Here is a 26,223-nt window from a genome sequence, read left to right as displayed (position 1 = left end):
TGGGAAAATGGAGGGGAGCCCAGATGGGGCTCTGGCCTCCCTGCCCCCCCCCTCCCAAGATGGACCTAACTGAGAGGGTCCTGTTGTCTGTACCTGCAAGACCTGTCTTGGACTGTATTCCTGTCATCTAAATAAACCTCCTGTTTTACTGGCTGGCTGAGAGTCATGGTGAATAACAGGAAGCCAGGGGTGCAGGGCCTTGTCTCCCCCAAACTCTGTGTCAGTGCCCCCTCACCATTCTGTATTTTAACCACTAAACCATTTGCTAATGTTTATAAAGTGCTTTGAGGATGAGATGTGCTAGGTAAGGGCTCAGTGTTATTGACTACAGCTGTACACTTGACAAAAATGTATTTTTGTGGAGAGTTCCATAAGGTCACCAGCTGCTTCATCCACCAGACCTGGACATTTAAGAAAGTTAAATAGAGTTTGTACAACTAAATTGGCATCTAGCCCTTTTTTTCCCTTTTTTTTTTTTTTTTTTGACAATTTAAAAAACAAGGCACAGACGCTGACTTGTCCTCAGAATCTGCTGAGTGGTCAGTTTTGTTTCATTTTGCTTGAGGGTTTTTTGATTTTTTTTGCCACCCTTCCTCTTTTGACCCACAATCCTCTACTATGAGAATAGTGTATGTGGCAACTGAGAAGCAGAGCTCTGCTGTATTCACTGATTCATTTAGATTCCGCTCCCCTGTCGGCTCTGTTCTTCTTACTTGGCAGGGGATTTAAATTGATGAGAATGCTCAGCCTGAAGCACTACAGTGCAGGATCCTTGTCAATTTAAGCCCCTGCAGGCTCACAAGGACAGAGCTGGCAGGGAAGGAGAGGGCAGATGCACATATGCACAGAGTCCCAATTAAACCCAGAGTCCTTGACGGGTTTTCCTGGGGCTCCCAGCTCCTCAGTTAGGATACTGCAGCACTAATCTGGGAGGCTGGAAGATTTGTTGTTGTATCAGAGCTACACGAAGTTTTAGGGGAAAGAGGTCAGACTTAAGGTCTCTTTGGCAGCACCTTGTTAGATGTCATAATAAAGTCACAAGGTGGGTGAGGTTATATTTTTATTGGACTAATAAAAGATTAATTCAGTCACCTTGTATCGCTAACATCCTGGGACCAACATGGCTGCAACAACACTGCATATGCAGAATAAAGTTGACATGGCTACAGCGACACTGCAAACACCACAGAATAAAGTTCAAACCATTCTTATGGCCAGTGAGTATAAAATGCTGAACACCACTTGTGTGCTATGATGCCATCTTGTGGCCAGTCTCGCTGCTCATGGAAGGCAACAGTAACACACACGTTTCTCCAAATGCTTCACCTTTTTTTCTATTTGCTAGTATTGGCAAACTGCAGGAGGTCTAGACAGGTGCAGATAAACCCCTCAACAGGTGTTTATCCAAACTCTGAGGATTTTTTCTTCCTCAGAACTACTCTTTTTTATTATGAGTACTATTTACTGTTTAAGCACCAATGTGCTCATCAGTGTAGAAGACAGATACAGAGTCCTTGCCCTGATGAAATTACAGTGATCAAGAAAAAGTCTTGTTTGTGTCTGCGTATCCTAGCATCTGGCAATTGCAAACATCAAAATGAGGTTGCCTTTAGAGTCTTCACCATGACTAGTAGGGTTGCCACGCCTCAGTAAAGTTATACAACAAAACTACAAGCTGGTCTACGGGAGACAAAAAAAACAACCATTTTTTCTCAATTGAATAAATGATCTTAACGCCCACCCCCTGAAGTTTGTAATATTTATTAGACTAAAATGGGAATCAACAACTGGACTCAGGAAAGCCTGTGAAGTGGACTACATACGCATTGACTACTATCCTGGTCTGGAGATGTATTGATGGTAATTTATACCTTTTTTTAACTATTTGATTGTGCTCAGATTGTACATATCAAATCTAGTGATCCAATTTCTGAAAAGTATGCAATGCTTACTTTGTACTTTTGTGGGAGGGGAGGTAGTAGCAGGAAGAGACATTTTCAGATTAATTTATTTAAACACAGAAGGCAGGGTTGCAAAAACAAGGACAATCTTGAAACCTGTATTGCCAAACTTGCTCTCTCTTCACTTGAAGCTGCAATCCACATAGCTTTCTTGTCTGTACTTGTGCACTAGCATATTCTTTAGAGGCAAATATGCATTATAATGTTTGCAGTGTAAGAGCAAAGGAAATGGGAGGGATAAATTACAAGTTTCTTTTTTCTTCTTTCAGGATTGTCAATTACAGAAATATGAATGGGGAGATTTCCCAATACAATATGAACCCAGAAAGGGAAACTTTGTTCCAGGAATATCTGGCAAATCAAGGAACGGTAGTAAAGCCCTATTATTGGCTGACACTGAGCAAAAGCTGTGCCAAATGCCCCTATCATATACGGACAGGTGAAGAAGCAAGAGTCCCTTATATGGGATTTCATAAGGCCTTTGGATTCCCATATGGGCTAATGAGTCCTCAAAACAAACACCTTATATTCTATGAACTGAGGAGCTTCTCTGGGACATTAGTCCAAAAGGGCCATGCAACCAACTGCATTAAGTATAACATCCACCCAGAGTCCATGTTATTTGAGATGGGCGGCTATCTGGATGCAGTTACATATGACTACGACAGCATCGGGTACATAATTCTTTATTCAAACTACTCTCCTTGTAATGAAGCTGAGCACTGCTGCATAAGCAAGATCTATAACTTCTTGACAAAGTACCCAGACATTACCCTCTGTATTTATTTCTCTCAGCTTTATCACACTGAGGATGATTTCCCTGTGTCCATATGGAACTGTGAAGCTTTACGAAGCCTTGCCAGTTTGTGGCCTCATGTGACTTTGAACCCATTATGTGGTGGGGTCTGGCATTCCCTCCTTTGCAATTTTGTGAGCGGTATGCCAGAAGCAACCCTTTATCATCCAATTTTACCTGCAAGAGCATTAGCTGACCAACAAAATTCACATAAAATTAACAACATAACAGGAATTAAATCTTATTTAACGAAAGCATCTCCTCAGGCAACATATGAAAATCTAAAACCTCAGCAGAATTTGCAGCAATACTATTTTGCTAACACTCCCTCTCAGCAACCTTCACAAATGATGAATGGCAGATTGCCACCACTGATGAGTCACAGCCATTTGGTGCCTTTCACAAGCAAGTTTCTGCCTTTTGGGGGGCAACATTTATATCCCAAACCTAAAAATATTGTAAGGCATTTAAAGATGCCTAAGGAATTATTTAATGATACCAATCATTCCCAAACCTTTTCCCATGGAAGACCTGTTCAGGTGGTAGAAATCACTGAACGACTTTTAAGTAGCAAGACCACAGATCCCAAAGGGCAAAAAAAAAAGTAAATCCATTTCTTATGAAAGTTAATACACAGAGGGACTAGATGGATCAGAGAACTGTGATGTTGAGGATATGGAAACTTTTACCTTTAGAACACTTGTTTAAATCCAATCTAGGCCAGTAATGATGAAAATTCAGTACCTGCCAATCAGGGGCGGCTCTATATATTTTGCTGTCCCAAGCACGGCAGTCAGGAGGCTTTCGGGGGCGCGCCTGAGGGCGGTCCGCTGGTAACGCGGATTCGGCGGCATGCCTGCGGGAGGTCCGCCGGTCCTGCGCCTTCGGCGTACCAGCCACCGAAACCACAGGTATGACGGACCTCCCACAGGCATGCTGCCGAAAGCAGCCTGACTGCCGCCCTCACAGCGACCGGCAGGCTGCCCTCTGCGGCTTGCCGCCCCAGGCACGTGCTTGGTGCACTGGTGCCTGGAGCCACCCCTGCTGCCAATGACTTTTAGTGACTTACAATAAATAAAGTTGACAGTCTCAATCCGATTTTTACTGGAGAGGTGTCCACATCATATTAGATGTCAGCATAACTAGTATCCTTGTTGGAAGCCTCAGCATAAGGCAAGGATGAAAGGGACAATATAGACCAAACACTGCCTGAATCCCTAAAAGTGGTTCCTTCAGGTAAGGGTGGACATATGGGGGAACACTATACTCCCACTATCTGTCCTGGGAATAAAAAAGTCTTTAGCCTCCAAGGCTGCCACCTCTCATCAGCCAGAAGTTCATGTAATCTGATTTTTAAATTAGATTTTAAAAAGATAAAGATATAAAAATGAAATTGAGTGAACACCAAAGAGATTTCTTTCATATAAAGTTTTAAAAGATGGTGCTGATAGCATATAGAGTATGAAGAGTGAGTTGATTTATAGATCAATGCTTTCACTGTTGTAATACAATATATTTGTTATTAATATTTAAAGTGTTTTAGTTGCAGTTTTCTATAGCAAAGCTGGTAACTTGTGATCTCTAGCAAAAGGGGCTTTGAGTGTTGTTACAGAAACCTTAACCAAAAAAATACCAATTAATTCTGCAAAATCAATTCTCCAACTCCCTTTTTATTTTTGTGACCACGGCATTAAGAATCTAATTGTGAGTTAGTCCTTACCATACATAACTCCTCAGTAGGTGCTCAAACAACACTTAACCTCTCACATGTCCATACAACATAGCAACACAAATTCTGCATCCAAGAGATGCAAACTTCCCACCCTGACACTTGATCTTGCAAGGTGCTGAGTGATTTCACTTCGGGGGGACAACTCACTTGCATGAATCGTTGCAGGGTTAGGTTCATAGTATGAGAACTCCCTACTTCTAAATCTCAATAACATGCAATCCCCTGGGGCCCTCTTCAATCCCAATTGAGTTTTTCCATTGACTTTAGTGGGAGTTGGACTGGAATTTTAAAGTGAACTTAATGTATATACAATTATTTTTAAAATGAACAAATTTATTTAAGGGGATGCATGATAAAAATCTTATTTAAAAAGATTATCTGTTTATGTTTATGTCAGACTATTAAAAGAGGTTTTTAAATGTACTTTTTACTATTTCTGTATTACTTTCTCCATTTCACTCAGCTTGCACAGTAAAAGTTGGCTGGTCAGTTTCACTTTTGGTTTAAAGTCAATTTCACTTTCTCCTTGTTATGTATTAGCACAAGTCTTTTGAGGTTGGGTTCCCAGCACCACAGGATTAAGTGTAATGTCCTAAAATAATATATTTTTTGAGTATTAGGAAAGCATTATGATTCATATTAGATTCTGTAAAATCCTTTTTTGTAAATCCCAGATTTTGAACTCAAACTACTTACCAATGTCCATTTAACATACAATACTAATAATTTATACCTCAAATCTGATTTCAATATATATTAAGGACAACTGATTAAAATGTTTATATCAATATAAAGGAAGGGATTACTGTTTGGAGTTAAGAGCAAGAACTGGGAGTCAAGTTTTTGGGGGTTTGGCCTCAACTCTGCCACTGATTCATCATATGACTAAGAGTAACTCACCATAGCCCAAATTCTTGTAGTTACCTCGATTTTTTAAGAGACTGATTTCAGGCAACGCTGAGCATGCCTGGTCAAAAAGGAGACAAGTGAAATTGAAAACCTGCCCACCTAGAAACTGCAGCAGCCAGAATCAAGGGGCACTGCTGAAAGTTTAGGCACTTCTGTGCCTCAGTTTCTCCATCTACAAAATGGGGCTCTGAGCGCTAGCCCTTCTCCCGGGGAGCTAGGTGGAGTGAATGAATGAGTCAGCATCAGGAAGCACTCAGGGGCGCCCCACTGGAAAGCGCAGGAGAAGCATTGCAGGAGGGGACAGGCCTTGGGGGGGCAGTGATCTCCTTCCTGCGGTAGCCCCTGAGGACACACGGGGGGGGCGGGCCACACCGGGGCTGCTGGAGATGAGCCGCACCCCGTACAGCGGGGCGTACCCGGGGCTCACACCCACCCGGCATGCAGAGGCTCAGCCTAGCCCAGCGGGGCCGGATCGGGAGCATCGCACAGCGCCGCTCACCCCCAGTAGCCACGACGCCCCCATACAGCGCCCGTTAGTGGCAGGAGACGGCTCCTATGGTAACGGCCCTCCTCACCCCAAGAGAACACGTGACCACCCCCTGCCGACCAATCGCAACAGCTCACCTGCTCCTCCCCAGACCCTGCCTTCCTCCGCCCACTTGAGGGTTGCCTTCTCTACGCCTGCGCGCAAAGCCTGCCGGATGCCGCATGAGAAAGAGGAAGTCTGTTCAGAACACATGCGTAGAGGAGGAGGGGGTGCGGAATTTAAAACACGCATGCGTAAAAAGAAACTCGCAGTTGTGTTGCGCATGCGCCCACCCGAGAACGGCAAGCGCGCATGGCTATTACGTAGGTTGTTGCGCGAAGGCGGAAGTAAGAGGCGGAAGGAACTCTACTCCCTGCGCATGCGCGGTGTTGCTCACTGCGGGAAGTAGGGGGCGGGCACCGCCCTGCGGAGGTGAGCGGCGCCGGCAGGTTCCGGGGCGATGGCGAAGAACACGGTGTCCTCTGCGCGCTTTCGCCGCGTAGATGTGGATGAGTATGACGAGAACAAATTCGTGGATGAGGAGGAGGGAGGCGACGGCCAGGCCGGGCCCGACGAGGGCGAGGTGGATTCCTGCCTGCGGCAATATCCTTCCGCCAACGCCGGGGAAAGAGTCCCGGCCCCTGGCGCTGAGGCCAGGAGCGCGAGGGGAGGAGGGGACTGGCCCCCTGCCCTGCCCTGCCCTGCCCTGCTCTCCTCTCTGTTGGGCCCCGGGGCGGGGAGGGGTCCTCAGCCCTATACTGAGCCTACCAGGCTTGTAGGATGCCCAGGATACAGGCGGGGGAATGGTCCTGCTTTGAGCAGGGGGTTGGACTAGATGACCTCTTGAGGTCCCTTCCAACTCTGATATTCTATGATTCTATGTGTCACCGTGTACTGAACGTGCCAGGGCTTTGCTGGCCTGGAAAGTTGCTGTCCAGGAGGAAGTTGGGGGGAGGATCCTCCATGTCCCCCTGCTCAGATTCACCACTGCCCTGTCTCTCTCGAACTAGTCTACCCTGTAAATCTGTGGCTCCCTGGGGTCAGGCTTCAGGTCGGGTAAGGTCAGCCAATATCACCTAACCCCACAGAATGAAATAAATAACTGTTGTCTTTGAGTGTAAGTACAGGAGTAGGAAACACAGATTAAAACCCAGGTGTGTTGGGTTCTTAAACAACAATAGATTTTCAATTAAATGTGTTCCAAACAATGTAAAACTTCCTAGCGTGTCTCTGTCTAATTCCTGGCTTGAGCACCCTGCTATTCATGGAGACCGTTGCCCGGTACCATTTTATGTATGTAGCTTTTTTTTATTTCCAGTTCTCGGGCGCGTACGCACTTGAGGAAGTGGTCTTGTCTGACCTCACGAGAGCTGGAGGGAGGGGCAAAGAGAAAGCCCTGCCCTCAAACCCCTCTTCTTAAGCTTCAGGGTTGGAGGAAGTGTGCGCTCTGTGTGGTTTTCCTTTTATGGGAATAATTGCACCTAGTCCGTGACAATCTAATTGCTTTTCACTTCCACATATTAAAGCATTTTGCTTCAGTAGCGCCCTTTCAAGGCGAGGCTGAACCCCATAGGATTAATGGGTTTTGTGATTCAGTTTTGGCAGTTCCTGGAGCTGGGGGGGAAAAAACTGAAAGGCAAATTTCTGTGCTCAAAACTGTGAAACCCTTTAAGAAAATTCAAGTGGGAGCTGCTTAGCATCCTTTTCTGTACAGTCAGCAGGAAGCCTGAATTACTTGTGTCTCTAGAGCATGTTTTGTTCTCCTCCTGGTTCATGACAATGATGGAGGCGGCCTTGGAATCTCATTGTTCTATAATGAACTCTATCTGTGGCACACATTAGTCATGTCACTTAATGCACTAGTGGGGGAGGTTTTTAGATACCACAGGGGTGGATGCAATATAAGAATCTGAATAGAAAACTCTCCCAAATCACAATCAACTACAGTGTGATGCATTGACTGACAACTTGATCTTTCCTTTCCTGCCTATGTTTAGTCTGGTGTCCTGACTGATGGTATTTTTCCAATTTATGTGGCACAAATGTTCCCACTAACAGTTTTTCAGCAATCACATCATTCTGTATTGTGCAAACAGCCATGCTATATAGCTTGTTGCATGATATTTTGTCATTATGTGTGGTGTTTGGAGATAGAATGGGTCTCATTTGGAATTTCTAAGTCTTCTATTATTGGGATCCTTGTTCTGTGATTGGTGCTCTCCAGTACTGAAAACTGTACCACCTTAGTATTGGTCCCATTGCTTTCAGCAATTGGCTAGTATTTGCTGTCTTATGTTGCACCCACTGAAGTGTTCAGTATGGAAGATGTTCTCTCAGTAACTCCATCGCTGATATTCCTAGTAATGAACAAGTTACATGTGAACCCCACTGTATTGTGACTAGCTCTACTGCTTTCTAGGTCCTTGTTTCCCCATCTTTCCTTAACCATTGTTCACAGGGAACATGATGGCTGCATTGCAGGCAGCCCTGAAGAATCCTCCAATCAACACCAAGAACCAAACAGTAAAGGTGAAGTAGTCAATATCTCACATTTATATGCCATACTGTGGATGCTTTCCTAATTCTCCCTGCCCTCTATAGATTTCTCACTTCCCCTCTCTTTGAGACTGATTAAGCATTTCCCTGTTGCCAAACTATACTCTGCCCAAATAGGCCTATGAAAAAGGCCCTAAAACCGTAGGCACTGATTAGCTACTGTGTCCAGTCCATAATTCTAGCTAACAATAAGAACTTAGAAAATATAAGCACTCCCACTTTGGTTAGAGCTTTGACTATACTGTGCACACATACTTGCCTGTCGGACGAGGCTTCCAAAAACTAGTTTTGAGTGTTATGGATGCCCAAAGCAGACTGAAAGATCCACAGATAAGCTATAGGAATCTACCATACTGTAGCCACCCACACAGCTGTGGAGTTCTACTCTAAGCATTCACTCTGTAAGAATATAGCTGTAGGATTCCATGTTTGTTTGTAACAGTAGACCAAACTTCCCAGTAAAGATTTTCTCCACCAACTGCCAGCCCTACAAATTTACTTGGGGTTCTGAGAATCACCTAACGATCTTGGTATCAAGGGCATCATCAAGTAAGAGATTCTGCAGGTAATTTTGCCCTCTTTTACATCTGTGACAGTGTGTCTTCCATTACAGTTGCACTGGTGTCATTGATAGTATAATATAAAGACAATGGGGTTGAATAGGGGCTACTGTAATTCTGATGTAGAAGGCAAACAAATTTAACTTGCTGTCCCACACTTAAGTTGTTTCTGCAGTGCTAATGGTAGTAAAGTATTAAAACTGCTGACAGTGAAGTACACATGACTCAGTACACATGGGGCAGATCTGCTGTACAAGGTAGTGCCATTGTACAAAGTGTTTTTTCCACTTGGAAAAATACTTAATATGACTGGTGTCACCAAACCCTTGGGAAAACCTGCAGATCCGGCAGCTCTGTCTTGTGAGCTCATTCTTGGCTTCGTTCTTATTTTAGGATATAACCTCCCACCAAATCACTGTTTCTGCTTACTATTTCTGCTACATATCCAAGAAGTATCACTACATCAAATGGCTGCAGGATGTGTCTGCTCACTGGGAAAGATAATGGCTATAATTCCTTTGGGAAGCAACTGCAGACAGTACTTGCTCAGTGGGATTATGCACAAAAGGAATCCATTCTGACAGTTAAGGTTTTTTATATTGCTACCTCTCAGGTGGTGATTGAGTGAACAGAGGAAGAAAATTACTTTGGGGGGTGGGGCGGCAGAGGACGATGCTTACAGAATGGGTGATGAAAAGACCTAACCATGCTATGCAAATTCTTGATCCTGAAATGGCATCAAGGTCAGTTCTCAAAAACAGTTACCTGAAACATTTGGTGCTAGCAGTTGTATTTCAGCATGGATGTGACAGTTCAGCTTCTTTTAACTGCGGCTTCAAATGTTTGGGTTGGCCTGTGTAGATTAAGCAATCATATTACCAGGAACTTTTTCATGCTGGTAATGCTGACCGGGCTTTAAAGATGTTTTCCAAGGATTTTGTAAAACATTATGTACACAGAAATAAAGCGGTAGTTATAATAGAGTAGTCAATGAGGGAAGAGAAGGATAATGCAGAGTAAAGCTTAAGGTATTAGCTGAGCAAAGCTTAGACAGTGCTGAGTAGGGATACTTCTGAAATTTGAGAGCAGACTCCTTTAAGATCACTTTTATTCCACAGCAGAGCTGTCCATCTAGACAAAATGTAAAATAAGAGGTGAGAGGAAAGCCAGTCAAACCCTTAGTCCTATTAGTTCCAACTTCTTTTGAACTTTCCTGTGCATGAACATTAACAGTGAAAGTTCAGTACAGCTCTTATACAGTACTATGGGTGGAGTCCTGCAAACAAAAGCCAAGCTTGGTGAGCAGAGATAGAAACCTAGAAGAGAACAAGCTTGTTACAAAGCCAGTGAAGAAAATTAGTCTCTTTTTTGAGACTAGCTTCCTTCGCCCAACTGGGCGCTACCTGTTTAACTTATCTAAAACTTAATTTCAAATTAATTACATATGTTAGCTGTAAATTGAAATTCATTTAGAATTACAGATGTGTGTAGCAAAGTCAGTTGAGGTCATGCTGTCATAGGGCAGAGGTGCACAGTACGCTTGACAACTTGGTATGTGTTTGAGCTGCCTTAACTGAACACTTTTGTATTGTTAAGAATAGAAAAGTTCTACCTCCCAGAGTTGAGAGATCATTAACGTTTGGCCGCAGATCATGTCCGTATCGATCAACTCAATTCCAGTTTGTGACTTTTTCCCTTGTTTACAGGATCGTGCAGAAAGCATTGTCCTGAAAGTCCTCATCTCTTTCAAAGCCAATGATATTGAAAAGGCAGTACAGTCTCTGGACAAGAATGGAGTTGATCTGTTAATGAAATACATCTACAAGGGGTTTGAGAGCCCCTCTGACAACAGCAGTGCTGTGTTACTGCAGTGGCATGAAAAGGTGTGTTAAGTCTGTCGCATTTGCCTTGATAATTTGCATTAGCAGAAACCCTTACATCCATGACTCTGTCTTGAGTCCAATAAGAATCATCCTTCTTCCTCTTAAAATTCCTGTGTTCATATTGCAACAGTTGGGGTGGGAAGGACAAGGTTCCCCAGGGAACCATGTGAAATTAATGCACACTTTCTACAGCATATTGATGCATGCAGACTTTTAGAGGTGAAGTTTGATCATGCATTAGGTAAGAATGAAAATGAGCCATTGCACATCTCCTAGAAACTGTCATTTTGCACTGAGGCAGTATAATCTAAGGTCAAAGTTGGGGATTTAGATGGGAATAGAACCCAAGTGTCCTGACTCCCCCAGTGAATCTGACTTATGCAAGTTATCTAATGCCTGAATCCATTTCCCCATCTATAAAATGAATGTAGTAATGCTTCTCTATTGCAGAATGCTGACGTTTAGTGTCTGTAGAACACTGAGATGTTCAGATGAAACGTACTGAAGTCCAAGTAGTAATAGTTTGTCTGTGGTTGTGTTATCGGTTAATTTGTATTAACTAAAACAATGAAAAGTACTTGTGACACCTTAGAGACTAACCAGTTTATTTGGCCATAAGTTTTTGTGGGTTAAAACCCACTTCATCAGATGCATGGAGGGGAAAAAAACAGTAGGCAGGTGGGGAGTCAGTGCTAATGAGACAGCTCAGTTAAAGTGGAAGTGGCCTATTCTCACAGTAGAATAGGGAGGAAAGTGGCCTATTCTCACCAAGGGAGGAAAATCACTTTTGTAGTGGTAATGAGGCCAATGTAAACAGGGTGGCCTGTTTCAAACAATAGACAAGAAGGTGAGAGTAGCAGCAGGGGGAAATTAGTTTTTGTAGTGACCCATCCACTCCCAGTCTTTATTTAGGCCTAATTTGGTGGTGTCCAGTTTGCAAATTAATTCCAGTTCTGCAGTTTCTTGTTGGAGTCTGGTTTTGAATTTTTGTTGTTGAAGAATTGCCACTTTTAAGTCAGTTATTGAGTATTAACTGTATTGAGTATTACTTTAAGTCTGTTATTTGTATTAACTGTTACTTCTGTTTTCAGGCTCTTGCTGCTGGAGGTGTAGGGTCCATTGTCCGTGTCTTGACTGCCAGAAAAACGGTTTAAGTTCAGCAGCCACTAACTGCCTGCCGTGGGTGTGCAAAATGCTGGTACAATGACCAAAACAACCAAATGCCACTGCTGCCCTGGGGGTAGCATCTGTCTCTCAGCTTGCCTTCTTGCTTCCTCTTTCATATCTATGACAAAATATGCATATCTGATTTCCTTTTGCTGTTTGGGTAATAGAGGTGCCATTTTATTTCTAATAGGAGTATTTGGTACTCTCAAAAGCATTTCAGTGACATATACACAAGTCTTTGTGTAAGATGATTTGCATTCATGTATTATCATGCCAGATTTTGACCTGACTTTCCAAGCAGATACTGAGGGACTCAGGGCAGTGTCTTAATTCTTTAGCTAACCAGGTAGTGTTCAATGTAAGCTGTATGTTTGAAAAGATGGTGCAGCTCTTAATGGAAACTGGACTATGCTTCTCCTGGTCAAACTCTGAACCCTACAGCACAAGTACAGTAGAAGAATAAGCTCTGGCTCAGAAAAGAACCAGAATATCCATCCAGTGAGTTGAGTATTTTTTTCCTATCTCACATTTATGGTTTATCTTGGTTTCCTTTGATCATTTAAGTCTTGAGTCCACAATGGGAGAGTCACACTGTTGTAGAATTGTTTAAGGCATTACAACACAATTGTATGACGTATTTAAGGATGAAGGTCCATTTCCCCTGGGCTTGAACCTAGTGAAGCTTTCCTTTTTTGGACCTGAGATCCTGATGAGGAAAAGTAGAAGAGGCTCTTATACAGTTAAATCCCATTGCAGCATGTTGGGGCAGGGGGGCATAAAAAGTGATTGTAGCTAACACAATGTAGTAGCTGCCTTTTGGTAATCTGAGAAATGCAGACTGGTGCCTATTGTGTCCATTGCAAAGTCCCTTGATCAGTGTTAAGGTACATGGGATCCAGAAGAGATTAATTTCTGATCCCAACAGGTACACATTCCATGTTATTTCAGTACAAAGTGACTTGGGTGAATCAAGTCAAGTCCCAAAAAAAGACAGGTGCTTTTTAAAATACAAAATTTCCAAAGGCCCAGTGCATCCCAGCCCAGGGATAACCTTGAATGTGTATGACCAGGAGCAAAGCCAGCCTGTGTCTTACATTCACATTTTACACCAGTTCAGCTGCGTAAAACTGGTGAGGAACTCGTGAAAATCTTTGCTGTTTTTGATACCTGCTTTTTTTGTAAAATGATAAAGGTCAGAAAATAAACTGTCACTGAATATTTACTTAATGTTTCAAATTCCTTGGTGGTAACTGTTCTGATAGTGTGTGAATTTCCCAAAGTCAGCGATAAAGCTAACAGAAGGATTGAGGAAGGAAAAAAGCAGAAATAGTCACCCAACTTCTGCCCTTCACCTCTAGTCTTTTTCCTGCCAAGGTTGTTTCCACAGCAGCACTTTGCATGTGTAAGTAATCGTAGGCTTGGATCTTCCTGTAGAAATCTTGACTGCTCTACCTAACTCAAGATACGTGGACACCAACACTATTAAAAAAAAATGTTGCTGGCTTTTCCAACTTCATTGGGTCCTTTTTTGCACACTGACATATCTGCAAGAACTATGAAGAGCTTTTAAAACTCATTTCCCCCCACCCTATTTTCCTTATGAAAAAGGATTAGGTAAGAAAGTAAAGGGGAAAAAACAACAATAGCTCCTGAAGTCTCATTCTCATTAGCTCCTGCTTTTTTTGGGGGGGGGGGCTTTCATTTTTTTTTAAGTGCTGAAAACTTTGTGGCTGCTTCATGTCTAAGTGGATTTATTTGAATATTTTCATCCTGCCCTAATGCCCAAAGAAACACTCCATCACCAAGCGGTGGATTGCACTCAGTACAAGATTACACTGCAACTTTGAAGTGCTGATGCATAGACTGTAGTTGCTCTCTGAAGAGGACTTAAGCCATTTCAGTGACTAATGATTTGGGTGCATCCAGTTTTTGGTGCCCAACTTGACAGTTTTAAAGGGGCCTCATTCTTCAAAGGCAGGCACTTTGACAGTCAAGGCTCAAAGATGCCTTAAGTGAGACAACCAAAGTTACTAGTCACTTTTGAAACTTACATCTAGCATCTACAGTTTTCATACCAGTACTAAGTTCACATTTAGTTAATTGGAGGTTGGGGAGAGAAGTCATGAATGTGCACATAAGGATGAGGAATAATGACATTTGTTCCACTAGCAAAAAAGCTTTCTAAGCTATAGTTGCATTGAGTAAATAAGTCCACTTTGTTAGGATTGTCAGTGTTTGCTCAACAGTAATCTCTGCAGCTAATTACAGCTCTTCATGTAACTTCGCTCCCTCCCTACCAGTTCCATTGCTCTGTTTGGAGAAGGGGAGATCACAACCCTGCACCAAGCAGTTACCCATTTATTCTCCTTTTTCTGAAGTCAGTCTGAGGCACCCAGCAGTGATTTGCCCCATTGCTAGTATCCACCACCTAATTCAGGTTGTCTTAAACAAAACCAAGATGTATTGACAAATTACAGAAAGAAAAAACATGAACAAGAGGGCTAGGGACAAAATACTTTGGGTAGTCAAACACAAAGTTTTGGTAATCCAGGCCAAGTTCAAGGTTGCACCATGTTAAGATACAAGTCTGAATATGGCAAAATCAAGTTTCTCTCTGCCATTCTAAAGTCTTTCCTTTTCCCAGTTCAGCATGTCTCAAAGAAAAGGTGTTAACTAAATCCTCTCACTATTTATGGGGAACAGTTCTCTGCCCTATTTAACATACACAAAAACAACCTACCAGAATGATGTACCATATTTTATCTATGGATTGTTTCAATCCCAAGCAGGTCTGGACAAAAGACATTATTCCCATTTCCACTAGTTCATGCACTGTCAGTCTCTTGCTCATTTTAATGAGCAGTTATTTAGGCATGACTGCAATACATTTGAGTCATAGAAATCTATAAATCCTATTCAGTTATAGCTGTCTTTAAGGTCCATGTAAGGAGCTGCATAAGGAAGCTTATTACTTAAAGAACACTGCTCTTCCTAGGTCATGGTGTTAATAAAGAGGAAAAACCCAGTATTGAAATTATGCAGCTTGGATTTGAGCGGTTGAGAGAGAAAGATGATGTAAAGCACAACAAGGTAACATCAGTCCTGACATGCAGAAGATGACTACAAAATTCCAGCTGTACTGAGTAATAAGAGGGCAAGGGTGTGTGTGGTCCTTGTAGCTAATCAGCTGAACATGAGTTCCAAGTGTGATGCTGTGGCCAAAAGAGCAAATGCATCCTGGGATGCCTAAACAGAAGAATCTTGAGTAGGAGCAGAAAGGTTATTTTACTTCTGTATTTGGCACTGGTTTGACAACTGCAGGAATGCTGTGTTCAGTTCTAGTGCCTACAACTCAAGAAGGATGTTAATAAATTAGAGAGGGTTCAAAAGAGAGCCACAAGAATGATTAAAAAGGATTAGAAAACACGCTTTATAGTGGTAAACTCAAAGAGCTGAATCTATTTAGCTTAACAAAGAAAAGGTTAAGCGGTGACTTGATTACAGTCTGAGTATCTACATGGGGAGCAAGTATTTAGTAATGGGCTCTTCAGTCTAACGAAGACAGGTCTAACACGATCCACTGCATGGAAGTTGAAGCTAGACACATTCAGAGTGGAATGAAGGTGTACGTTTTTAACAGAGAGAGTAATTAACCATTGGAACAACTTACCAAGGGTTGTGGTGAATTTTCTGTCACTCAATTTTAAAATCAAGATTGGATGTTTTTCTAAAAGATCTGCTCTAGGACTTATTTTGGGTCCTAAAATCCCATTCTATGGCCTGTGCTGTACAGGAGATCAGACTAGATAATCACACTGGTCCTCCTAGTCTTCGAATTATGAGCTGAGCTAGACACCGTACACACATCTTTGAAATCAACTGATGCCAGAATATGTCAGCTGCCTCCAGGTGGCACTAGATATCCAAGGCAGCAAGGACAGCTACATCTAGATGCCACGGATTGGTTGCAGGGTAACATGTAAGTTACATAAATGGAGATATACCTGTCTCATAGAACTGGAAGGGATCTTGCAAGGTCAGAGTCCAGCCCCCTGCCTTCACTAGCAGGACCAAGTACTGATTTTGCCCTAGATCCTTAAGTTGCCCCCTCAAGGATTGAACTCACAACCCTGGCTTTAGCAGGCCAATGCTCAAACCGGAGAGATAGCTCAGTGATGTAAGTTACACACATTATGCTATAAATATCTATGCGTCTTCTGCAGGTGATGTGTTAAATGAAAGAAGATGCTTATAGATGTATGAGAGTGTGGGATAAACAGTTAAATGGGTAGAGTTGTAATGATTATTTGTATATTGTACATGTAGGGCTCAGAAGTTCCAGTCATCAGAAGGGGGGGGGGGGGGGGGAGAAATAATCTCAAGTTTAAAAAATATATATATATATATAGTCCTGGTGTCCTGAAACAAATAAGAGAACCAGTTGAGTCAGAGAAGAGAGAATCTGCCAGAATCCAACAGAGGAAATAAGGTTTATTTTCTTTGAGAAATTCTATAGTGATGTTTAACTTCAACAAAAATTTTCACCCCTAAATGAGGGTCAAGGATTTATTAAGACACAATGTATATAATGATCACTTTGCGCACCACTGAAATGCAGCCACCTCTGAGGTGAAAGGCAGCAGCTGTTAACAATGCAAAGCAACATTTTAATGACTGGAATTAGAGAATATTCTTTTCAATTGAAATTGCCGGGGTTATTTAGTTATGTAAAATATTAACAACCTGATACCCAAGAGAGTGGGTTGATCATTCTCTGCTCTTGTGAAAAGTCCTAAGCCTAAGGAATTAAAGTTAATAGGATATTTTAAAAACTGAGTTGGCACTTCAGAAATGAAAATGCTGTATTGAGGGGGATTCTAAGGCATGTCTGAAGTGCTCTTTGTTTTCTGAGACCCACGACTGAAATGTCTGCAGGCCTGGGCACAACTCAATTGTCAGAGTAGAATTTGTCGCCTGATTTCCCTTCCTCCAGAATTCAGACATGTTCCCAAGGGCCTAGGCAGCAGCCCCTTCATGCATCTCCACAAAGGACCTTCCATAAGCCTTTCACAATGGAAAGACGAGAAGGGAGCTTCAACAGCACCCCAGGCATCAGGCAGGAAGGTTTGTCATCATTCAATAAACCAAAAAATTCCACCCTCTGGATCACACAGTGTAACCAACTTACCAGCTTTGTGTACAGCCAGCCCCTCCCCATCTTCAGATCTAGAACAAGATCACTTGCCAGGGCATCCCAGCAAGTGTACTTTTCCCCAGTAACTACATCCCAATGTTGGCACACTCTTCCCTGCAATACATCCTACTGCTGGCATGCTCTGTTCCCCTCCAGCGCTGTGCTGTGCCTCCAAGGAAATCCCGCTGATCACGTTTCTCTCATGATTTAAAGACTTTCTGGTAGGAGTATTGTCAAGTTAGAGGGCAGCACGGGGGCTAACGAACCCAGAGTAGAAGTCCCAGCATTGCTGGTGGCTCTTAGGCAAGTCACTGAACTGTTTGGTGCTTCCTATTTCCCCAGCAGTGAACTAGGGATAACACACACCTGTCTGACATGAACAGGCGATTATGCTGCTAGGTTGGGACCTGAAAGTCTAGAGCTCATGTCCCCTTCTCCAGTGCAGACTTCTTGTGTGACCTTGGGCAAATCACTCAATCTCTCTGTGCCTGGGATCCCCAGGGGTACAGTGGAGATAATAGCATCCCCCTATCCTCACCTCACTCCGGTGAGGTAACTTCACTGAAGCGTGTGAGATGCTCAAATACTATGGTAAGGGGCTATAGACATACATAAGATAGGTCTCACAGGGTTGGTTAGAAGGCCCATTCAGAAAGTGCTTGCTGGTCCTTAGATGAAGACAGCCCTGGATGGGTGAAGTGGTGCTATTCTTTTCTTCCTTTGGCTCTGCCATCTCCTCTTTTTAGTACACAATGACATGAATGAGGATAACCTTACCTGGGAGTATCTGAATGCCTATGGATGCAGTCGTTGGGAAAGGATGGTTGCATAGTCACAAATTGTCAGGTGAGCTGCAGACATGGACCAGCTCTTCCCAATACAGCAGTGAGGATTCTTCTGGGTGGAGACCACAATTGCATTGCATGGTGCCACACTGATGTCATCCATGGCTGTGTCACCCCTGGGGATGGCTAGCAGGAGGGAAAGGGCAAAAAGCACCTGATTAGCTGTGGAGGCCAGACGGTAGCCACACAGATCAATAATGTCCTAGTCAGAGAAGCTGAATCTTTCATAGTCTCTAAATCTTCATTGAACTGTGCAGCCGTGCAACACAGGGAAAGGTGATCCATCGCTGAGGCTGAGAGGCCAGTTCACTGACCAATACAGTGCAGGGAGCGGATGGCCATAACTTCATCCTATGACTGAAGTGTATCCTGGGCGCAAATAAGAACCTCTGAGTTCTACAATGTGGCCTAGCATTTCTGTCATCTCAATGGAATTGCAGCCTGTAAAGTCTATAAGGGCAAACATGCCATGTATTAGCTTGAGCCTGGCAAGTTGTTTTATGTGACCTTTGGGTGGACAAATGCACTCTTGCTTTCTATGCAATGGAGTTGGGATTTATGCATTGCCCCATATAGCATCAGGAAATGCCTGACTGATCACCAGTAGTATTGGATGGGACCCTAATAAGGCTCCTTTTTTTCCCCCCCCCTCCAGCAAAGGACAGAGCTCTACTGCTTCAAGACTGCTTTTGAAGGAAAGGGAGCGAACACATGCTTTATGGGTAGCTGAGTCCTTCCCTCAAACCAGCTAATCAAAATGGGGGAGGGTGAGTGTAATCAGTTTTTTTGTTTGTTTGTTTTTTTTTTTTTTTTAAAGCCAGTCAGAATATTTGTGGGGATTAGAGGCGTGCAGGCTGCATACTCGTCTTGTTTATTAGATTGACAGCACAAGCACGAAGGGAAATGAATTCAACAAATTATTTATTATTTGTATTGTGGTAGCCCCTTGGAGCCCCAGTCGTGGAGCAGGACCCCATTGTGCAAGGCTCTGTGCAGATACAGAACTAAAAGGTAGTCCCTGCACCAAAAGATTACAATCTAATGCCATTTGGCACGTACTGGCTAGTTCAGGGGATTTGGGGATATGGAGTCTCTCACTCTAGATCACTAAATCAAACACAATCAAGATCAGTAGTTGTTATAATCTATTGATTGTTTGAGGGCACATCTGAAATGAGTTTCTGGCTCTCAATCCAGTTCCTAGTGAACACATGTCCAGATCACAAAAGTCATCATCCTAGTTGACCCCCTTTTAGATAGAGCTGAGGTGGGCAAACTTTTTGGCCTGAGGGCCACATCTGGGTGTGGAAATTGTATGGTGGGCCATGAATGCTCATAAAATTGGGGGTTGGAGTGAGGGCTCCAGCTGGGGGTGTGGACTCTGGGGTGGGGCTAGAAAGGAGCCATTCAGGGTGCAGGAGGGGGCTCCGGGCTGGGGCAGGAGGTTGGAGGGTGAGGGCTCCAGAAGGAGGCTCCAGGTTGGGACAGCGGTGTTTGGAGGGCGGGACAGGGATCAGGGCTGGGGCAAGGGGTTGGGGTACAGGAAGGGTCAGGGGTGCAAGCTCTGGGCAGCGCTTACCTCAAGCAGCTCCCGGAAGCAGTGGCATGTCCCCCTTCCAGCTCCTACGTGAAGGTGTGGAAAGGCGGCTCTGCGCGCTGCCCCATCTGCAGGCGCCATCCTTGCAGCTCCCATTGGCCGCAGGTGCCAGCCAATGGGAGCTGTCGGAGCCATGCAAGCCCCCAACCCCACTCCCCAGCAGGAGTTTGATGGCCTGATTAAAACTTCTGAAGGGCCAGATGCGCACCCCTGAGATAGAGCCACCAAGGACTGAACGGATTATGGATACAGGGTTGGAAGAGAACTCAGGAGGTCATCTAGTCCAACCCCCTGCTCAAAGCAGGACCAACCCCACTAAATCATCCCAGCCAGGGCTTTGTCAAGCCGGGCCTTTAAAAACCTAAGGATGGAGATTCCGCCACCTCTCTAGGTAACCCATTCCAATGCTTCACCACCCTCCTAGTGAAACACTTTCCTACCTGGCAGGTGGTCATGGTGGAAATCTAATACTACCACTGTCCCTGCTGTACCTATTCTATGGATAATCCAGGCTTCAGATCTCAAGGCTGTCCACACAGCACCTTTCACAAGCACTGAGTTCACTGTAACATGAACAAGATGCACACTTCGTAACAGGGGACACGAACATTTTGATTTTGGGGCTCATCTTCGCTCCCAGGTGGTGCAGATTTTAACTGGCTGGCGTGTGCCCGTCAGGAACATCTCTAACACAGCAATTACAATGAAAGCTGTTACATTGAGAAAGTGACAGACAGGAAGTAATGAGGAGGCACAAAGGGCTGGTAATTATAACTGCTGGGGTGGGAGCTGATTCACTGGATGTAGGCAGCATAGGAGAGGTGGGCTGTGAGATGCACTTTTTCAAGGAGATTGAGAAAAGCTAAAAGGCGGGAGGGAGGGGAAACAGGGCGAGACGAGGGAGCAGGGATAAAAAAACTGAAAGCCCAAATTGTTTTGGTTTCTGAAAGTTGCCTCAATGCCTTTTTACACTTCCCTTGAGACATATCAAGTGTCTTGTGAGCAGCTCCGATTGTTATTGACCTTTGTGGCACTAGCTTCTGGGACACACCTGTAGCAGGGAGCCTTTGTGCTGCCTGGATTGCATGGCATCAGACACACTGCAGATTGTGCCAGGCACACTTCCCACCCTGCCCCCATTGGCCTTAGTATGTAGAAACTGCCCCTTATCTGCTTCCCATCCCACTTCTGCAATGGCCGAGCACGGAACGCTGAAAGCTACTTTACTATCACTTGTAACAGCCCGTGACGAACTCCTCCACCAACAGGAGGTTTCTCTCTCAATTCAGGGCCAGATGAGGTCCAAGAACTGATGAAGAATCTTGAAGGACCTTGGACAGGGCTGGGCATTTACCAACAGGGAGAACAGCAGTGCCAGGAGAGCGGAACAGCACAGCAGTGCGGCTCTGAAGATCCCAGGAGCTGGACACGCTGCTGGGCCCCGAGTGCTCAGGCAGCCTAGGCACCTGCTACTGAGAGCAGAATGTCACCACCCACGTTTTGATTTGAAAACTCCAGAGCAACCAAGGAGGCCTTGTCCCATGCCAGTGTCTGAACAGGAGCCAGCACAGCTGGACCCTCACTGCTTGCAGCCACAGTGTGAGAGTTGGGGGTGTGGGTGAGTGTCTGAGATGCAATCTCCAAAGTCCATAACACATCCTGATTCGGGCACATCCCACGCCCACCCTGAGATCACAAGCCATTTTTTGCTGTAATCCGTTATACAGAGGCAGAGGGCATGGTTTGAGGCTTAACCCATTGCCCTCGTGCACAGCAACAACAGCCAGGCACAGCTTCGTCCCATTGTAATCAACCCCTCACTGAAGTGAGGAAATGGAATTCTGGTGAATTTGCCCCACTTCATTGCAGATGAAGCACTACATACCGGAGGGAATCTGGGAAAGGCCTTAGCCTTGGAGCTGTGACTCCCTGATACTAAGGGCTAATGCCAAAAACAATTCACCCGTGGAGGCAGGCAATAGGTCAACAATCTCTCACATAGGATTCATCACTCACCTAATTTATAGGTATCCTGGCCAGCAGCAATTGGCTTGAAAGCAAAGAGGATGTTTTCAAAGAAGAAGGGCATGCTGATCTCTGTCTTGGGGAGCCCAATCTTGGTCATGTAGTCTTCGATGGCTTTGGCGTCCATGTGTCTGGCTGGCAGGCCACCCCATGGACACCTTGTGTGGGCTTCCAGGTTGCTTGCGCAGTTCTGCCAGCTAGTCCCAAGGCTGAATCTCACGGTGAGAAGAGGGAAAACCTGCCCGTTAAGAAACTCTAACTCATTCGAAGAGTTTGTGTGACCTCAGTGCAAATGGGGAGTGTAACACGAGCGGACTCACCCCTGCGGCACCTCCTGCTGGTCTCTCAGGGAATTAGCTCAACCCAGGCTCTGGAGCACCCTCTGCAGGCCAGTGATCTGCCTTGCTCTCTACTTCTGGGCCCCATGTCCTTCCCAGGACCTTGGTGCTCCTTGCTTGGGGTGCTGCACCCTGGCAGTACCCACATACTAGGTCTCCCCTCCCAGGGGAACCCCCACTCACTAACCCACCTTGCCTCAGTGTCAGGCTACTGCCAGTCACCATCTAGCCCCACTCCCTGGGGCAGACTGCAGTATCAGCCTACTCATTGTAGGCAAGGTTGGGTTTGGGCCTGCTGCCTTGGCCTCTCTCTGGTCTGCCCTCTGCAACCCCTAGTACCTCCTGCCCTAACACTAACCACAACCTGGGACTTTCCAGGCTAGAGCTCCCCAGCCTTTCCCCAGCACTGCTCCACCCAGATACTCTGCTCTAGTTCCTTGCAGCCAGGCCTTTCTCTCTCTGTGTGCAGAGAGAGACTAACAAGCACCTGGCTCCCAGCCTCTTATATAAGCCAGCTGGGGCCTGATTGGGGCATGGCCCAGCTGCAGCTGCTTCTCCAATCAGCCCAGCTTTTAGAGCTGCAGCCCTCCTCCAGGGCTATTTCAAGCCCCTCCAGGCAGGCGTGGGGTAGCCACCCCGCTACAGGGAGCAAGAAGTGCTGCCAGTCCCGTGAGGAAGGGAAGATTTTTGGCTGTGAGAGGAAGTTCCTTTTCCCTATAAATCACTTCAAAAATAGAATCAAGCCTTCTATGCAGGTTCTTATCCCACAACCATCACTGTAGTACCTGTGTATTGGCCAGAGACACATTAAGTGATGTGACTAGCATCGGCCAAGTGTGAAGTGGGATTTTTTTCTGCCAGAATTGAAGCGTGCGGGTCCTGTGTGTGTCAGGCAACTGTGATGATAATTACTGAAACATGCTACAGGAGCAAGAGATGTTCACAACAAAATGCTCCTCTCACTCTTAACTGTTCACATAGCTCATTTGGTATGGCTGCATTTTCCCTGTTCAGTAGCTAGATTCTCACTGGTCTCCTTTACTTTAAAGCCATCTCCTCTGGAAACTGGAGGAGCCCATGTAATAGTGTCAGGCTTGAAACGCCTGGCTTCCCTAAAGCTACCAGATGAAATTGTGAAAGGCCTGGCCCTTCCTGATTCAGCCCTTCCTGCTTCTGTAGTAGATAAATTGTGTTTCATGCCATTTACTGTGTATGTATGTTTCAGACGCAACCTTAGAAACTGATTTCAGTGTCTACGCAGAGCAGACAGGACAAGTCAATTGTTCTTGTTGAGAATAGTTATTAATCTGGGTGTTCCAGGCAAAATTCTCCCTTCCCCCTGCACTTTGCTCTGATTGGTTTTCTTCCCACCTAAGAGGTGGCTATATTTCAGCAGTGCTGGATAGCATCAATTCTACGAGTCAGTTTGGCTGGCAGAAGTCAAGGAAAGTAAAACAGGGAGCTTATTCAGGATTGTAGTAAAGGTAGTGGAGTAGGTTTGGGGGTGAAGGTGGTATGGAGTTTGCCGAGTGCTTTGGTACAAAGGGTGCTTTGTGAGATATTAGTCAGCACATCTTGTCAATAATAACTGAGCTCCTAAAGAACCATGAATTGCTGCACAGCTGGAAGGCCTTGCCCTCAGTCCCACTGAGTCACCTGTTCCCAGAGTACTTGCATTGTTCTTGGACTCTCCTCTTATGCTCCTCATGTTATTACAGAAGGGGGTGTTAGTTTTATAGAATCAGGGTTACCTGGAAGAGGTTTTAGCCAGAGAGCCTGGCATTTGACAGGGCCCTTACACAGAGAAGGGGATTAACGTGCAAAATATACACCCTGCATTACCCTCTCATGTTCATGACCAAGGCAACCATGCCACCCCATCACAGGGATCCGCTAGGAAATGCTACCCCACAGATTTCCATTCTGATCTCCCCCCACAACACACCAGCCCACTCCTTCTATCCCCTCACAGCAGGCTCCTGCACACCCTTCTCGCCTGCCCCTTCCCTGTTCTACTCATCCCCCAAATCCCCTCACAACTTTACTAACTACAGGTGAAGCACGGCTGCCTCCCTGCTGGGCCCTACAATCCTCAGCTGAATGGATAGGGCTAAATTCTACATTGCCTTACATCATGTGAAATCTCATTGGCTTTGATGGGGTAGTCCTGGGTGAGTCACTGCAGAATTTGGCCTGTGGAGGAAGGGCAGGGGCACAAAATCACTTCTCCAAATCAGTCTAGACATTGAAAGCTTTTGTTGCAGATCAAGGGCTGGGCTGAGATTGGTGAAGATTCTGAATCAGGCCAATCCAGTCTGTCCTTAATACCCAGCCTTTGGCCCTTGGCGCCAACCTTCAAAAAGGGTCTGCGTGGTGAAAGTTGGTGGCTGTAACAATGAAGCAGCTGTGTGCACCTTTCACTGCTCTGTCCATCCTGAAGGCATCCCAGGAATCCAGCAGCACAGTCTCTGCTCTGGCCGCTTGCAGCTGAAGGGCGACGGGAAAGGAGAGATCCCCCAGAGAGACGTGGACTTTGAATCCCCCATCATGCAGCAAAGCAGTCACCATGCTTCTCCCCTCCTTGTTCTCTGCTCCAGTAATGGCCACCATTTGCATCAAGTTAGACAAACACCTGCACGTTAGGAACAGTCTAGTTATTATGTAGTCTTGCCATGAGTGCAGGGGATTGGACTAAAAGACCTCTCAAGGTCCCCTCCAGTTCTACACTTCTATGATTCTATGATCATCTAGAGTAAATAAAACTCACTGCACACAGAGCACGTGGCAGAAGGTTTCAGTTTCCATTGCTCTACATCCCTCCCCTTTTACCAGTCTGAGAGTTAATAATAATCAGCTATTGTGTATTGCTGCTGTGTACACTTAAAGCAGCTGCCTCCTTCTATCCCCAGAAGTGGCTGCATTTCAGTAGGCCCTATATAGCCTTAGCTTTCTCACCAGGGTGCTCTGAAGCTTAATGTTTGTCCTGTATTCTAAGAGGGGCAAAATGCTACCGTACTGAATTGCTTGGTCTCCTTGAAAATTTACCATGAAGTAGAACGAAAAAGATTATACCATATAAATCACGTTCAGCAGGTGCCAAGAGGAAGTGATACCAGCTCTGGCACTAGATGCTGAGATAAACTCAGACCAGCTGGTGTTTGTTGGTTGCTTACTTTCTGTAAGGGACAGAACAGAGAGGTGAAGTGACTTGGCCAGTGTCACAGAGCAAGTCAGTGACAGCGCCAGGAGTAGAACAGAGGGCTCCCAAGTACCAGTGCAGTGCCTTTTGGGATCTGTAATCCAGTGTGAAACGCTCCAGGAAATAACAGTCTGCCATGCATTTAGAGGCAGAAGATTGAAGGAATGGGAAGGAGAAAGTAGGGAGCAGGGTTTGCTGCCTCTGAGCATTTAAATGTCCATTTTAAACAAGAACTGTCCGTGAGTTTTAAATTACTCTTGTACAAAAGACAACAACAGGCCCTGCAGAGGAGAGTTTCCATACTTTCTAAGTTTGTTTTCCCATTCCTTTCCTTCCACGTCACTTCACCTGCTCGCAGACTTCACTTCCCCTTTCCTGAGGCACAAGAAGATCACAGTCCCCTTTGTGTTGCTCGGGGTTGCTATAGTGATCCCACAAGAGCAGGCTGTGCCTGAGTAGATGCTGACAGGGGCTCAGCTTGTAACCTGAGAGCCAGAGGTGAGAGAGAGAGCTGGTGGGTTGGAGATGCTTTGTATTGTGTTTCTGATTAAAAATGAGTCATTGTTTCTCAGGAGTACAGATTTCCCCCCACCACCCACTCTCAAAAGCAGAAATCGGACAAAAGAATTTCCAACAGGATTGGCTGCATAAGAGTTACTTAGGCTGTAGCCAAGTTGCTGGAGCTTTAAAAACAGCTCATAGCTCTTCTGTATCCCCTGATCTCACAATATTTTAGAAAGAAAGCTAAATATAAATATCCCTATTTTAAAGCTGGAGAAACTGAGGCATGGAGATACAGTAACCGGCAAAGCTGGGAACAGAATGCAGGTCACTTGACTCTCAGGTTAATTCTTTCTGCACTGGTCCGTACTGCCTCCCTTCCGGTCAATTTAGTGCTGGTGAAAGGGGCCAAATTCACAGCATCTGAAGACCTC

The 26,223-nt window shown here is 45.0% G+C and overlaps 2 protein-coding genes and 1 long non-coding RNA gene across 3 annotated transcripts in view; 2 read left to right on the top strand and 1 right to left on the bottom strand.

The window, feature by feature from the left end:
• LOC128842262 (uncharacterized) overlaps positions 1-6,063 on the bottom strand; it is a 29,986-nt gene extending 23,923 nt beyond the window's left edge. The window contains exon 1 of the long non-coding RNA XR_008445955.1: positions 6,023-6,063. This is a non-coding gene — a long non-coding RNA (uncharacterized LOC128842262). The remainder of the gene's footprint in view (positions 1-6,022) is intronic.
• APOBEC4 (apolipoprotein B mRNA editing enzyme catalytic polypeptide like 4) lies at positions 2,245-4,853 on the top strand. Its single transcript, XM_054038113.1, has one exon. The coding sequence runs from the start codon at positions 2,250-2,252 to the stop codon at positions 3,363-3,365; it is 1,116 nt and encodes a 371-aa protein (XP_053894088.1). The 5' UTR covers positions 2,245-2,249; the 3' UTR covers positions 3,366-4,853.
• Positions 6,064-6,290: 227 nt separating the features above from the next.
• Positions 6,291-13,312, top strand: ARPC5 (actin related protein 2/3 complex subunit 5). Its single transcript, XM_054037526.1, has 4 exons — positions 6,291-6,528; positions 8,382-8,453; positions 10,747-10,923; positions 12,015-13,312. The coding sequence occupies exons 1-4, from the start codon at positions 6,385-6,387 to the stop codon at positions 12,075-12,077; spliced, it is 456 nt and encodes a 151-aa protein (XP_053893501.1). The 5' UTR covers positions 6,291-6,384; the 3' UTR covers positions 12,078-13,312.
• The last annotated feature ends 12,911 nt before the right edge of the window (positions 13,313-26,223 follow it).

The sequence above is a fragment of the Malaclemys terrapin genome, chromosome 8 (assembly GCF_027887155.1).
Source record: "Malaclemys terrapin pileata isolate rMalTer1 chromosome 8, rMalTer1.hap1, whole genome shotgun sequence".
Lineage (NCBI taxonomy): Eukaryota > Metazoa > Chordata > Testudines > Emydidae > Malaclemys > Malaclemys terrapin.
This window is presented reverse-complemented; position numbering and strand designations above follow the sequence as displayed.

Coding starts and splice junctions, on each gene's coding strand:
- APOBEC4 (XM_054038113.1), top strand. CDS start 2,250: ATGAATGGGGAGATTTCCCAATACAATATGAACCCAGAAAGGGAAACT.
- ARPC5 (XM_054037526.1), top strand. CDS start 6,385: ATGGCGAAGAACACGGTGTCCTCTGCGCGCTTTCGCCGCGTAGATGTG. Junction 8,454..10,746: donor CCAAGAACCAAACAGTAAAG/GTGAAGTAGTCA, acceptor CCTTGTTTACAG/GATCGTGCAGAAAGCATTGT. Junction 10,924..12,014: donor TACTGCAGTGGCATGAAAAG/GTGTGTTAAGTC, acceptor TTCTGTTTTCAG/GCTCTTGCTGCTGGAGGTGT.